Source organism: Euleptes europaea, chromosome 4, assembly GCF_029931775.1.
Source record: "Euleptes europaea isolate rEulEur1 chromosome 4, rEulEur1.hap1, whole genome shotgun sequence".
Taxonomy (NCBI): domain Eukaryota; kingdom Metazoa; phylum Chordata; class Lepidosauria; order Squamata; family Sphaerodactylidae; genus Euleptes; species Euleptes europaea.
In genome coordinates, this window is record NC_079315.1 from 87,379,486 (window position 1) to 87,394,896 (window position 15,411).

Here is a 15,411-nt window from a genome sequence, read left to right on the forward strand (position 1 = left end):
CCTCATTTCACCCCTGCAGGCGGAGGTAGCAGGAGCTGGCTGTAGAATCCAACCCCGACCATGCGGAGCAGGAGCGACTCGTGTGTGTGGCTGGACGGCTATGCCCAGCTGGTGCAGCAGACCATCCTTGGCCACCAGGTGGGCAAGTGTGCCACTGGTTGGATGCCTGCCTGTTTACCTGTGCCAGGGGAGCATCTGGGGCAGCTGCCTGCTTGGGGCTTGGTTGGCTAATTTTTAAGTTGATAATTTTGTATGGCCCTTGGCGAATGTTATAAATATCCAAATGGCCCTTGGCGGAAAAAAGATTCCCCACCCCTGACCTATTGCAGTATCTTGGATCTTGTGTTACAAATTGACTTTTTAGTCAGCTAGCTCTAGCTTAGGCTTCACCTAATCAGACATCCTTTTTCCTCTAATCTCCCAACTGCCCTCTTGACTCCGTTTTCCAACTGTTTCTTCCCAACATTCCATGAGATCCCACTGGTCACTAACCTGTCCGTCACTGTGTTACTCTACACATTACTTGTTTTATAATCAAACTCTATGACTGCTTATTCAGAAGTAGGTCACAGTAGAGCTTACCTGCAAGATTGCATAAGATTACTGGTCCTTCGGGTACCTTCAAGGTTTTGGCTTATTGCGTCACATAGGGCTGAATTCATTATAGTGTATTTGAGCATGCCTGTTGTATTTCACTGTGGCATGCTGCAAACTTACCTTGACTCCCTTTATTTACACTTGAGGCAAGCTCCTGGTTATTTTCAACAGTTTTGTGGTATTTTCAGGACACTGAACATACATTAGATATTTAGAAACAACTACCCAGAAGCCACCTTCAGCATGTGCTACTTATGCTTGGAACATGAAGAACTATAGAGGGTTGATTTTGGAAAGGTTCTTTCCATACAAACTAATTAAGGGAATTGTATACTAGTGACAACACCTCTCTGCTGAACCACAGGTGTTTTCTGTGACTAACACTAAATTGAAAAACATGTTGCCTGCATGTCCCTAAGACAAGGGAAACATACCGGAATGATACACAAGGTTGACAATCTGTCTTCCTACATCAGAAAACAAACAAACAGCAGCTTCATCTCAATCTATAGACTAGACAGGTGGGATACAGAAGGCAAACATGGACAGGGATGAAGAGAAGCACTGCCTTCCCTCAGCAGAGAACAGACCACTATCTTCACCACCACTGCTGCCCAAGACCCATGTATGCACTGCAGGCAGCCTCTTTCTTGAGTGGAAGGGGTATTCAGATTCACAAGCCCAAGCAGTTGGCTCTAAGCCTTCACTACTCAGTCAGCAAGTTAAGGGATATCATTAAGAGGCTATCTTGGAAGAGCAAATAACTATTTGAGAGACCAAAATAAGGGATAGAAGCTGCAGATACCCTGAACTGCCTGATGGCTGCATGTCCCAAGTTCCTTATACTGATACATCCCCACCCAGCAGTGGAGGCTAATCTGGTGAACTGGATTTGTTTCCCCACTACTACACATGAAGCCAGCTGGGTGACGTTGGGCAATTTACAGCACTGTTAGAGCTCTCAGCCCCACCTACCTCACATGGTGCCTGTTGTGGGGAGGGAAAAGGAAGGTGACTGTAAACCGGTTTGAGTCTCCCTTAAGTGGTAGAGAAAGGTGACATATAAAAACCAACTCTTGTTCTTCTTTGAATGTAGGATATCGCATAGGTGCATGTGTAGTTACTTATCTGCTTTAACATATAAGCACAACTCCCCCCCTCCCAAGAAAAGAACTATGAAAACCATCAAGAGGTCGGATAATCACCTTCCCTTCCAAAGAGTTAGGACTTCAAAGAAATATAAATTGTGGAGAGAAAATTAATCTACTACACTAGAATTCAGGATGATGAGATTATCCAAGAGCTTATGACTGTATTTTAGCAATAATAGGCAGTACTGCCCAAGTGAAATTCACCTATGTACCAAGTAGCCAAATTAACCTATGGAATGACAATGTTTATATCTAACTTTAATTACTGTAACTGAACAAATTCTGCATTATAACTCTATTAGCCTTTAAACTTCATTCCTTTCCACAGAATAGTTCAAAGTATTTTGCTTTGAATGCTCATGCCTGAAGGATCCTACAGTTTCAGTGCTTGCTCCACACTCAGAACTCATCAACTTGGTATCCTGTAACAAACAAGACTTTGAACTTCAGGACCCAGAAAGTTTATCTTGACCCACCTCAGTCCCCAGTCTGCAAACAGACTTCACATAACTATTGTTTGGGATAAACAGCAGGGTACAAAGAATAACTGTTTAATTTTTAGTCAGCTGACTTTCTTCTGCCTCACATGTAGTTCTACTTGGACTTAACACAATGTGTGAGAGGTTCAAGGAACCTATGCCCTGGCTGCCATTCCTATGATCAACCAGCTTTAGTCAAAAGATAAAAGTTTAGATTTTTATTCATATTAGATTTTAATTGAAGTTTTCACACAATATATTTAGGGAACTTTGTTCAGTGGTAACTGAAAAATTAGGAGTACTTAGGCTGCCCAAAATAAGGTGTTCAGTTTGGCTGTGCTGACCCAAAAACTTTGGATAGTGTAAAAGTGTCAGCAACAACTAGAGCCCATTACATCTGTCTTGAGCACCCATTCCAAAGTACACAATACTTCATGCAACATTTTTATTGTAAAAATAATTTAGATTAACTTTACAGCTGACCTTTACAAATTGGAAAGCAAGTACAGAGCAACTGGGCTTTTTAGGTATTCCATATTTGAATGTTAAAGGTTCCCAGTTTATCTGCATATATGATAACTGGTACAGTTACACAAGCCATTTACTGAGCCAACATTGTAACAATGAAAACTGCAGTCAAGCTACTGCTACCATTACTAATAGACATGCAAAGGGAATTGATAATCCAATTTTATTGGAAGAGATTCTAGTAATTCAATTAAAGCCAAGTCAGCTGCAACTGCACTATACTAACAAGTTCTAAAATAAATGCATACTGGACAAGTGAGCAAAGAGAAGATAAACATTAACCATTTAATGGCTGGCTACTTTAACAAATATGTCTTTAGGCCCTCTATTTCAAGATGCATTGCAGCATATTTAGGTCTTTTTGTAGCCATAATCTATTTTGTTCCTGACTGAAGAGTCTTCTTCTCATCAGCAGCTTTCTGCTTTTGCTGCATTATTTCAGAATCTCTGTAAAAGAAAAGCAAAGAGTGAGTTTCTGTATATTTTCTATTTTTACTTCTTCAGTTGAATCAATAGACAAGAAATCTGTTTTTAGAGCCCACTGTTGTTCTTCAAACCCAAACCCATACTACTCAGCATTAGCAAGTCTAATTATCACATTATAATTAGGCAGATCCTAGCCCAAGCCACTCTTTTCATTTTAAGCCCTTCCTATCCAGTGGTTTACAGTTAAAGATAAGATCACAACCATTCAATGTTGTTCTTGATCTTTACACATTAAGAGTCAGAACTTTACGCTACTTACCTTTGTTTCCTCTGAGAAGCAGACAAAGCATCCTCTTTTCTTTTTCCTTTGTTATGTTCTTGAGTTTTCTTCATGTTTTTCTGGCGAGCAAGTTCACGCTGGTTCCCACCTATAAGTGCAAACAGTGGTAGGGTTATGTGCCAAGTACCTTACTTGCAAGTAATTTAAAAGTACATTAGGATCAAAGGTGCCCTACCCTCTAGCTGCAGGACAACAGGGGCTGCTGTCAATATTCCACATCTTCACTACATAGCCTCTTAAGTACATCAAAAGGAGACAAGAATAATCCTGGGAATTAAAAGTCAGTCCGTTCCATGGTTTAACATGCAACTGCCTCTGGTATCTCACTTCCTTCCTTATATAGCCTAGACATGATTACAATATGTCACCCCTGCTAATAAGACCCAGGAAACAAAGGTATCAGAGAGTTTTAGGAACACTCAAGCAGGGATCCATGACACTTGCAGTAGGGGAGAAGGAGGATTCTATTCTTTTTCACCCCTCCTTGCTCCCTTGGACTAGCTCACCAGCACATGGATCCAAACTAGTAAGTTTTTGTTCAGTGGGATGGAACTACATCATCTGCACTTTTGCAGACAGCTCTTCTCCACATGGGACTTTTGTAACCTCCCCTTTTGTAAGATTTTGGATTTTTTTGCACAACTGGGTGTCCCCCATGTTTGCTGAGATCTCTCTTCAACGTATATGCCCCCAATCTGTGGCTATAAATCTGCCATGTTAAGAATCAGAAATAATGATGCCCTGATAATCCCCTCCCTCCTATGGTTACAAGCACATTAAGCCACCCTTCTGTTTAACTGTGCTACTTTCAGTTCTCTTGCTGAACCTACAATTGCTTTATTTCTGCTCCAACCTCCTTCATATCCTCCCTCTCATAACCTAAAGTTTTATCTACTGAACAAAGGTCACTGCTGCAATACTGTACTATTTACACTTCCATCCAAATTCTGCATATTTTTATCACTACTTTACTATGTTCAGTGCACACCCACCCTATCACACTGAACACTATGGTTCACCAAAATAAGGCCTCCCACAGGACACAAGTCTATACACTTGTTCATAAAAGATGCAATTGAGTGTTTATAGCAAACCTATGCATTACATAGACGCTTAGCAAGGAAACAGAACCATGACAGCTTCCTGTCAAGAGTGCACTTGAATTCCTTAAATGCATCCTAATCCCATTAATCCCCCACACTGGGAAATTCCAGCCACAAATTTCCATTGCCCAACAAGGTTAGAAACCAGCACCTCAGCTCACAAAGCCACTACAAAACACTGACTGTGTAGGCATCATACACAGCTATGGTTTAATCAATTAACCTACCGTTTGTGTGATCAACCGAACACAGATAATTCCATTAACTATTACTAGTTGAGTATAACAAATATGGATGTCAAACCATAGCCATTAGTGCATTAGCTTCCGTTAAGTTTTGGTTATGACTTTTTGTGTGACATATGAATTACTGACTTAACCCTGGTTTGTTTCCAGGTATCATTTGCACACCAGGACACTAGCCAGACCTATGTAGGAGAAAGAATGAAGGCAATCCAGAATCATCATGATTGCAAGCAAAAGCTTGCTTTAATAAACTAACCATGGTTGACATAAACTATGGCATTTTCTAAACAGCCACAGCATCATGATCCACTTCACTTTCTTAAACTAATCTATATCCACACCAAAGCATTTCTACAGAAAAACAATTACTGACCATAGAGTGCAGTATTCTCCCCTGTCCCACTGCAGCCATGAAATACTGCTTCTGGGGGACCAACGAGAAGAAGCATTTCAAGCCTGCAGTGGGACAAGGGAGAATACTGCACTCTGTGGGCAGAAACTGGTCCATCTGCTCCAGCACAGCCAAGCAAAGGATTGGCTGTTACTGCACGAGGTATTCCCAGCGATGTATCAAGAGTTTGGAAATGTTATAAAAAACATTGCTTTAAAAGGGTTTTTGGATGCCACAGCTTAAAAATGGTTGGAAGACGCCTTCACAGCTAAAGGGGCCAAACAAAGTGCAAACGGTATTTTTTATAACAGTTTCAAACTCTTACTACATCCCTGGGAATACCTAGTGCGGTAACAGCCATTGTTGATTCCTAGAGAAAATGCCAACATCAGCACAACCAGTTTCATTCAGCATTTTATAAAACCAAACTATGTGAACAAGTTTATGTGCACTCAGAAGGTAACTTATTTGAGGGCCAGATCCTGGCCAAACCAATGTATTAAGACATAGTGTACCATAAACACCAAACTGTTCTGTCCGCTCTGCAGCCACCATAACCTGTACAAACAGCCTAAAAGTGTTAATAAAGCTGCATCTGCATTCGTACATTTCATCCAAGTTATTTGCACACCAATGCTTGACCAACAACCAACTTCATTTAGTTACATGAAAGTAGCTCCAGCTGAACTCCACAAAGCTGGCCTTCAAATAGGCCTGCAAAGATCACACGGCTGGCACCCACCTAGCATTTCAACAGAGTCACTTGCCAGTACCAGAAGCAAACCAAGCGTTCCTATTTAAAGCAGTCACCCTGAACAACAGCTTTTGTGTCAGTTCCAATTACAAGAAAGTGAAGTGAAAGCACGACCATTTCCAAGCATAACCAGAGGGCTGAAAGACCCATTCCCCCCCAAATAGGCGTTTCAGACCACATTCACTATCCCCAGGTCATCAGACTCCCCACCGTAACCTTCACTACGCTTATATAAAGAGTTCTTCCAAGAAGAGGCTCGTTTCAATAACGGCCTTTCTCAAGACTGGCTGGAACAGAGACCTACTGACTAACACTGCAAAGTGACACCATCAAGAAAAGCTGCCTGCTTCCCTAACCACCACAGCAAAGAACTACCACAGCAGAGGAAACCCAGGACCTGGGCCTAGTTTTTCTTCAGAAACAACCTTTCACGCCTATAGCCTGTGCATACTTCTTCGGAAATAAGCCCTCCCCCCGTGTTACTGCCAGGTCGAAGACCCCCCCACACTCTTCGCCCTCCCACCAATGCAGATGCTGCTTAACAAGGAAGGCCGAGGGAAACCCACCCCACACAGAGGAGCCTATTGTCTGCCCCCTGCCCTGCCGCTTGGCTTAAGCGGCCCCTCTGCTAGACAAGCTTCCACCTCCGCAATCGCCGCCCACAGAAGAGGCGGCGCGCTCATCGGGGAGCGGCGGCGCCTCCCCCTGGCCGAGCGCCACCGCCGGGCCCGACCGCTCCGAGCCACAGCGGCGTTCCCAACCCACGGGACCGGCGACGGCGGCGCGCTTCAGCGGGCCGAGAAAGTGGCAAGGGCCGGCAGGCTGCACGCCCGATACTTACGGGCCATGGCGAAACAATAACCCCAGCGGCGGCGGCAGTAACCGTTACGCGCGAGCCACGGCAACTCCCACCAACCGCTCCGGCTGCCAGAACCTTCTGGCTGCCCCGCCCGCGGTGGCGCTGCTTATGTAAGGGGCCGCCTTTGTGACGTCACGGCGCTAGGTCCCGCCCGCGCCGCCCCCTAGCTCCGCCCTTAATGACGCTATTGGAATCTGGGGCTCAATGCGTGGCTCTGTTGTTGTTATTGTTCTGCAAGGTGGGGGCGTCCGTTGGGTTAACTCGTTTAGTCTCAGGACTAGCGTGATATTTTAAAGACTTGCAAAGTTTTATTGTACTATCAACTTTCGTGGGCTACTGGCCGCTGATTTGTTGACGTGGGATCTCACCCACGATAGTTTATAGTAGTATAAATTCCAGTGCCTTAAAACTCCGTGGATAGGTTTTTGTTCTGGATTACTTGTTGCCAGCACATAAAGCTGCAAACCTACATACCCTCGCCTGGGATTGAAAATGGGATTTACTTCCGAGTAAACCCGCATAGAAAGAGGCCGTGACACGGCTACGATTCAGACATTTGCACAATGGGGTTTGTTTATAATTCGAAGGTACAACTCATAGAATTCGAAGGTACAACTCAAAAGTAAAGCCCACTTGAATCCAATGCGGTTTACTTTCTAGTAAAGTCATCTATGCATTATCACTTGGGACTAAACTCACTTGGGATAGAAATCAGAATTTACATTCATGAATTATTTTGGAATAAAGTTGTCGACTCAACAGTTTTATAAAAATTTAAATCATAATATTGACACATTGCTATTATCAATGTTTCCAGTATTTGGAGAACACAACCTAGAATAAATTTTTCCAACTTTCCAAAAAAACCCTCAAAAAATCCGTATACACCCATCCCATAATTTTGTACACTATCTCCTTAGTCCTATACTATGTGGAGTAAAGAAGAGCCTGTTGGATTAGCCCAGAGGTCAATCCAGTCCAGCATCTTATTTCACACAGGCCCATTTCACACAGTTGCTGTGAAGGGACAACAAACAAGGCCCAGAGGCCCAGGCCCTCCCCTGCTGCTTGCCTTCCAATACAACAGGCTTCAACTAATTGAAGTCAATGGTTTGTGAGCCTTTGTATAGGATCAGGCTTTTGCACTATACATAAACAGAAGTCAAGTGGCACCGTACAGACTGACAAAATATAATTGTACCATATGCTTTCATGTACCAAAACGCACTTCTTCACATGTAATGATTGGCTTCTCACTAAATAGATTTTTTAAATGCAGGAGATATCGAAAAAATAAACAGAAAGGTCAAAGGATCATGAAACCTAGGTGAAAATTGTATAAATTAAAATCTAATAATGAAAAATGCATAGAGCTTTCATTGGTTTTGTTAAACTGTAATTAAGCTCAAACTATTTTAGCAAAAATAAGGAACAGTTTCTATATTTGTTCTTTATTAGTTTTAATTTTTCATAATTACATTTATTCCTGAACTTCCTGCATGTCATGGCCCAGCGCAGCCCTATGCAACTCGGATTTATTAACGATTAAATTCGGACACGATCACAGCGTTCGTTTTCAGTTGAAAGAAGTAAAACGTCTGCAGCAGCTTTTAAGATTTAAAAAACGGCGAAGCAGAGCTGTCAGGCAAGGGGGATCCCTTTACTTCATGAGGACGGAGAGTCTACAGACAAAAGACAAAAAGGGTACACGCCTAGAATCGCGACAAGCAAACCAAGCAGCTTTTCTTTTTTCTTTTTTTTAAATAAATTTTTTATTATTTTCTTTCATTTAAGACATCCATGTAAAATTCAATATTTAACGCTAAAAGTTAATAAAAGTAGTAAAAAATCTATAATAAAAATCTATAACAAATCATTAGACTTCCCCCTCACTCTCTTCCATTACTTTTGCCAATTAAACTAATTCCCATATTATTTAATGAATATATATATATTTATCTTATATAAGCAAACCAAGCAGCTTTCCTCCCTTTCTTTCGAGAGTTTAACGGGAAGGGGGGGCGTTATTCAATCGTACTGTCGCTTTCCGCATGCCTGACACGTAGGAGGCGTCCTGATCACGTGGGGCTGAATCCCCGCCCCTGTTTTGTCGCAGTGTTATGACGCGAGCGGCGCGCCCTCTCGCAGCAGCTGACAGGCAGCGAGAGGAAGGCGGGGGGAGGAGCTGGGCTCGGACCGTCTGGGGTCGGTGACATGAGGCGGCCCCGCCGGCCGGAGGAAAAAGGGGACGGCGGGCTTTAGCTCGAGTCCGGGGCCTCTCCCTCGCGCCGCCATGTTCCGCCGCGCCAGGTTCAGCGTGAAGCCCAACGTAAGACCGAGCGCGGCCGGCAGAGGCAACAGTGGCCGCGGGAACGCCTCAGTCGCCCCGGCGGCGGACCCGAAAGCCCGGCATGGCCCGGAAACCGCCCCTGGTTCCGCCGAGGCTGCGGCGAACTCGGGTTCCCAGCCGGGACCTGCCGAAGACCTTCAGCAAGGCCGGAGTAGCAGCGGCGGCAGCAGGTGAGCTCGGCCTCTGGCTCTAGCTGCCGTTCATTTTTCTTCTCCCGGAATACGGAGCCTGTGTCTAACGGAAAGCGGACGAGTCAGAAAACGGGGTGGTGGTGGTGGAGATCCACTTGTGAAGAGTCAGATACAGAGCTGTAGCTGTTGATAAACCATTTCTCCGTGCGCTTCTTTAGTCCCCGTTTAATCCATTTAAACTGGTAGTCGTCACCACATCTGCTGGATTCTGTGCATTCCAGAATTATATACTGAATGTATAAATCCAGATCCTAAGATCTCTTTCCTGGTCGATTGCTGCCAGTCCAGGCTTCATCAGTGTATATGGAAAGCTAGAAATATTTGCTTCAGTGTGTATCACTTTAATACTTTGCAGTGGGTAGCCGTGTTAATCTGTCTGCGGTAGTATTAAAGGGCAAGAGTCCAGTAGCACCTTAAAAACTAACAAAAATATTTTCTGGTAGGGTATGAGCTTTCGTGTGTCACAGGCTCACGAAAGCTCATACCCTACCAGAAAATATTTTTGTTAGTCTTTAAGGTGCTACTGGACTCTTGCCCTTTAATACTTTGAATCTTGTTGGCCATTTTTGGTTCATTTATTCAATGTAGAGAGGTCTTTGCAGTCTGGTTAATTTGTCTGTTCAATTAACTGAGTTACCTTTCTTGAATATTTTTCTGTCATTTACAAAACCTTCAATGTCACCTTCAATGTTCACCCCAATTTCACATCATTTATGAACAAGTTAAATAGCAATGGCCTCAGTACATATTTTTGAGGCATGTCACTGTTTGTTTCCTATCATTGTGACAATTATTTGGGACTGTTCTGTGCATCTTAGTGTTTAACTATTGTCCTGTGAGGGGGCAGATTAAAATACTGCCCAGGTCTAGGGTATATTGGTTCTTGTAGGTTATCCGGGCTGTGTGACCGTGGTCTTGGTATTTTCTTTCCTGACGTTTCGCCAGCAGCTGTGGCAGGCATCTTTAGAGGAGTAACACTGAAGGACAGTGTCTCTCAGCATCAAGTCCTGCAAAAAGTATCGAAGTATCATGATTAGCACATTACCTTTGATACTTTTTGCAGAACAACTCCCTGCCCTCCTCTAAGTGACAGCCTTTCAAATACTTAAAGAGAGCAATCATGTCCCCCCTCACTGTCTTCCTCTCCAGACTGAACATTCCCAAGTCCCTCAGCCTATCCTCACAGAGCTTGGTCTCCAGGCCCCTGATCATTCTCGTCGCTGTCGTCTGCCCCCACTCCATTCTGTCCACATCCTTTTTGAAACGAGGCCTTCAGAACTGCTCACAGTACTCCAGGTGCAGCCTGACCAATGCGGTGTACAGCAGGATTATGACATCTTGCAATCTGGTTGTTATGCCCCAGTTAATACCCCCAAGTCCACATTAGCCTTTTTTGCCGCTGCATCACATTGACTGCTCGTATTCAGCTTACAGTACATCCAGACCCCTAGATCTTGTTCACACACAGTAGTGGTAGTGGTGTTTGGGATTATGTTAAGAATTTACATTAATAATAAAAAAAAATTACATTATTGTTTAGCTAATTCTATGGTAGGCATGTTATCTGTAATCAGATTTCTGTTAATGCATCATGTAGCATTAGCAGAATTTGTCACCATAGGGAATGTCTCTGGGGATGTGGATCACTAGCTTGTAGCTTGCAATTCTTTGAGGGCTTTTGAACAATACATGATCTCTTCTGAGCAATTTTGAGCTTGTATTCTAGTTTTTTATTGATGTGGAAAATGTTAGCTCTCAATGTCACTTTATAGTTTCCACGTGCAACGCAGAGAAGTTATATGTTCTTTTGACCAACTGATATGTTATCACTTAGGGTTGAGAATAAATAGTGTTGAGCTTGAAAATGTATAGGTGTAAGCATTTTAATTGACCTCACTAAAACTGCTGAAGATACTGAAATACTCAAGCAGTATTTGTCTAGCAACAATTGCAAATGAATATTTTGTTAGGTGAAAGAGTGGAGGACTAGTAATTAAATTTGAGTAGCTGTAAGTGGAGAGATTATTGTATGTTTAGAAGTATATTTATTTAATGCCTATTACTTAATCTAGGGGCTTTAATCAGGAATTATGTGAAAATAATGTTGGTGTTTGTTCCTGTGTCTTTTACTATCTCCTTTGCAAAATTATGTAACATACTAAAAACTATTTGGAAGGATTTCCAGGAAATCAGACTGTGGAAGGTGTTTATGCATAGAAAGCCTCTCTTGTGTAGCATAAAAAAGTTAGAAAGGTCTGAAATGCATTTTGTATTTGAAAGGCATCTGGAGCAGGCAGAGCACTTAGATGAATGCAATTTTTTTTTTTTTTTTAAAAAAGCTGGGTATTAATCTTGTACTTGATAGGTGTATGAAAGGTTGTGTCCAATTCCCAAGTGAACCCAGTAGTATGCAACAAATGATTGTACAGGTGTCCAAAGAAGTCCTAGGTCTAATTGACAAATTAAAAATTAATAAATCACCCATGAGGTTCTTAACTAAAAAAAATAAATTGTTTGTCATGAACATCAGCCTCTGTGCCAAAAGATGGTAAAGTAACCAATTAGATACCATTTTTTGAAGAAAAAAACTAAATCATATGTGAGTAGCAAGCAGTGTTATGCTTTTTATGCTTCCGTAGTGTTTGAATCCTTGTTCCTGTCTTTCTAAGACTGCTACCTGTTGCACATTTACACAGAAATAATCCCACATATATAGGATCTGGTTTTAAATCGTGGTTAAAGTTTTCAGTGAATAGGCTTATTAAATAAGGCTTAGCTGTATTAGGGTTATGAATAAATTCTTTCACACACTTTTCAAAAGTATATACATCATTAGCATGTACTATAATAGTTTCTTTTTAAATATATGTTTTCATATGAGCAGTGAATATGAGTTTGCCTACTGCTGATATTAAATCACTAACAGTAAAAAGCTGGGTTTATCACTCTGGAAATATATTTGCATTCAACCAGATGTGCAGCCTCAACTTTATTGAGTTACCGGTAATTTTGATGTCTAAACCAAATAAATGTGTTTTCAAAAATGAATCCCCTGATATTCTATACTTTGGGGCATTCACTTATTTTACTGATAATTGTCCAACTGCCCTTTTATGACAGGTTTGTTTCCTGACAGTTTTTTTCACTCTGAATTTTGCAGAGATGAAAAGAGCAGCATCCCAAGTGGTGATGGAGATAGTAGTAAACTCACAGACACCCCTTTACAAAGACGAAAACGAATATCCACGATGCCCAATCTTGCTAAGCCAAGGGTTGCACCTCCTTCTGCACGCCGTGCTGTCAGTTCAGCGTCAAAATGTTCTCAAAAGGAGGTACCTCATTCTCCTCCTCCTGGTAACTCTGCCCTTCAGAAGGAATCATCTTCATGTGAGAAAGTTAATCTTGAAAAGTCTCCCATATTACCTGAGAAGAAAACACCTCTTCCCCAAGTACCACAGTTTTCTCCATTTAAAGCATCTGTTAATAAGGAGACCAGTCTGACTGTGACGGCTCATAAAAGTGATGAATCTCAGCAGAACAACATGTCCTCACCCCTCAAAGAGAGACCCACACAAGAAAGTTTGATTCAGGAGGAAATACAACAGCCAAAACCAGCAGCAGCAAAGGAGAAAAATACATGCTCTGATCATGAGAAAATATTCAAAGCTAAGAAGCTGAGGCGGCTGCTCAAGGAAGAATTGAAGAAAGAAAAGGTATAGTAATTTATTTTTGCAATATTGTTATGAGGATGCTGATGATGGGTCTTTTGTAGGGGTGTGTGGCTTGTGACATGCTTATCGCATTTACTTACAAACATCCCCCCATGCCATGATTAGAATGATCTTCTAGGCCAGTGATGGCGAACCTTTTAGAGACCGAGTGCCCAAACTGCAACCCAAAACCCACTTATTTATCGCCAAGTGCCAATGCGGCAATTTAACCTGAATACTGACTGAGGTTTTAGTTTAGAAAAAACAACTCATACATTCACATCTTTTGCCTCAAAAGAAAAACACAATAACAGAGCTTTCAATGATACAAACAACTTTTTATTGAAAGGTAAAAGTTTGCATTTGGCATGCATCTCTCCAGGACTCGTCCTCTGCTCAGCCTGAACCTCCTCAAGAAGTGCTTGAAACTGTCGACAATTCAGAGCACGAGCCATGATGTAATTCACCATTTTTGTGACATCTTTGAGGACATCGTCAAATTTTTTGAACAATTAATGTGATTTTTGCTGTTGTGTGCATGCTGATAATTTGTCTAACCTTGGCTCATACTTTGTAAGTTTGAGAGCAACACATGCAGCACTCAGGTCATCTGTTAGCCTGTTTCTGGTGTCAGATTTGATATAATTCAAAGCTGAAAACAGCTGCTCACAAGCATAAGCTGATCCAAACAAAGTAAGGAAAGCAATCCCAAGTGCTTTCATTGACTTAAAATTATTTGGCAGAGAATTCCACATTTTAAGGATTTCCTTTTCAGAACTAACTGTGCTGTCCTTTGTCATCCCTTCTATCTTCTCAAGTGTTTCATGCAGGTCATAGAATTTATTTTCCAGATAGAGCTTTCTTGAAATTCTATTAGCTCCATTTTCAGATTTTCTAAATCTAACCAGTGTAGGAAGGAAAGATCAAGTTCTTCAAATTTGGCTTTATCTGGAGAAGTAAGAAAACACAGGGTTGTCTCCATCTTACGGAACTGTACAAATCTGTTACTAAAATTCACCTTTGCAGCTGCTACAATGCTAGAAAATTCCTTGTAGATTTCCTGATGGCTTGTAGGATTGTCTGCAAATGTAGAATTTTCTAAATGCATTTTTAGATTTAGAAAATATTTCAGCTGCCCACTTTCAAGGTCTCTTTCAAAAACCTGCAGTTTTCTCTCAAATGTTTTGATATCACAAAACATTCTTTCTGATGTTTTCCCTACACCTTGTAGTTGTTTGTTCAGTGCATTGAAGTGTTGTGTAAAATCTGTAAAAAACATGAGTTTGGTAAGCCAGGCCATATCAGTGAGCTGTGGATATTCTTGCCCTTTTGCATTCATAAATGAATGAAATATGAACCAGGAAGCTCTATTGGTCAATTCTCGCCAATAGAACATACTCTTTAGCCCAAATTACACATTATGAATTTCGGCATGTCAGGTCCAGGTTTCCTGGACCTGACTCAGTTTCCCCTCCCTCTCTCAGCTGAGCCGCGGCCGCAGCTCAGCTGAGAGAGGGAGGGGCCCAGACATAGCCTTTTGGAGCCCTGGAAGAGCGGGGCAGAGCCGGAGAGGCGAGCGTGCGCCCAGGAACAGCTGAGCCGTGGCCACAGCTCAGCTGAGAGAGGGAGGGGCCCAGACGCAGCCTTTTGGAGCCCTGGAAGAGCGGGGCAGCCAGAGAGGCGAGCGCACGCCCAGGAACAGCTGAGCCATGTCCGCAGCTCAGCTGAGAGAGGGAGGGGCCCAGACGCAGCCTTTTGGAGCCCTGGAAGAGCGGGGCAGAGCCGGAGAGGCGAGCGCGCCCCCAGGAACAGCTGAGCCACGGCCGCAGCTCAGCTGAGAGAGGGAGAGGCCCAGACGCAGCCTTTTGGAGCCCTGGAAGAGCGGGGCAGAGCCGGAGAGGCAAGCGCGCACCCAGGAACAGCTGAGCCGCGGCCACAGCTCAGCTGAGAGAGGGAGGGGCCCATACTCAGACCCGGGAGGCCTTTGAAGGACGGGAGGCTCGGGAGGGGGCGGACGCTGCTGCCGTTCTCCTGGCCCTCTCATGCAACCGCAGCGAGCCACTTACCCGCATGTGCCCACAGAGAGGGCTACCCGTGCCGGAGTCAACACGCGTGCCATAGGTTCGCCAACATGGTTCTAGGCCATGTAGCCTGGCACTGAAGGCTCAAACTGTGATGCTATAATACAGTGGAAACCATACTTGTTTAGTGCAGAAGAGGCCCCATGCTCAATGTGGGGCAGGCATCTTTCAGAAGACAGTGATTAATAAAAGAAGTTGTTTGATAG

General features: G+C 43.0%; 2 protein-coding genes across 2 annotated transcripts in view; one reads left to right on the top strand and one right to left on the bottom strand.

The window, feature by feature from the left end:
• Window positions 1-2,658: 2,658 nt before the first annotated feature.
• Window positions 2,659-6,908, bottom strand: SERF1B (small EDRK-rich factor 1B). The gene is made up of 3 exons (XM_056847967.1): window positions 6,856-6,908; window positions 3,501-3,609; window positions 2,659-3,202 (listed from the first exon to the last, which is right to left on the bottom strand). The coding sequence occupies exons 1-3, from the start codon at window positions 6,860-6,862 to the stop codon at window positions 3,130-3,132; spliced, it is 189 nt and encodes a 62-aa protein (XP_056703945.1). The 5' UTR covers window positions 6,863-6,908; the 3' UTR covers window positions 2,659-3,129.
• Window positions 6,909-9,166: 2,258 nt separating this feature from the next.
• Window positions 9,167-15,411, top strand: part of BDP1 (B double prime 1, subunit of RNA polymerase III transcription initiation factor IIIB) — a 55,143-nt gene continuing 48,898 nt past the window's right edge. Inside the window, exons 1-2 of the mRNA XM_056847960.1 lie at window positions 9,167-9,393; window positions 12,575-13,127. Coding sequence (XP_056703938.1) covers window positions 9,167-9,393; window positions 12,575-13,127 — 780 coding nt within the window. The remainder of the gene's footprint in view (window positions 9,394-12,574; window positions 13,128-15,411) is intronic.

Excerpts from the sequence above, each read along its gene's own strand:
- SERF1B (XM_056847967.1), bottom strand. Across the intron at positions 3,203-3,500 it reads GCTTCTCAGAGGAAACAAAG|AGATTCTGAAATAATGCAGC; the intron begins GTAAGTAGCGTA and ends TTTCTTTTACAG.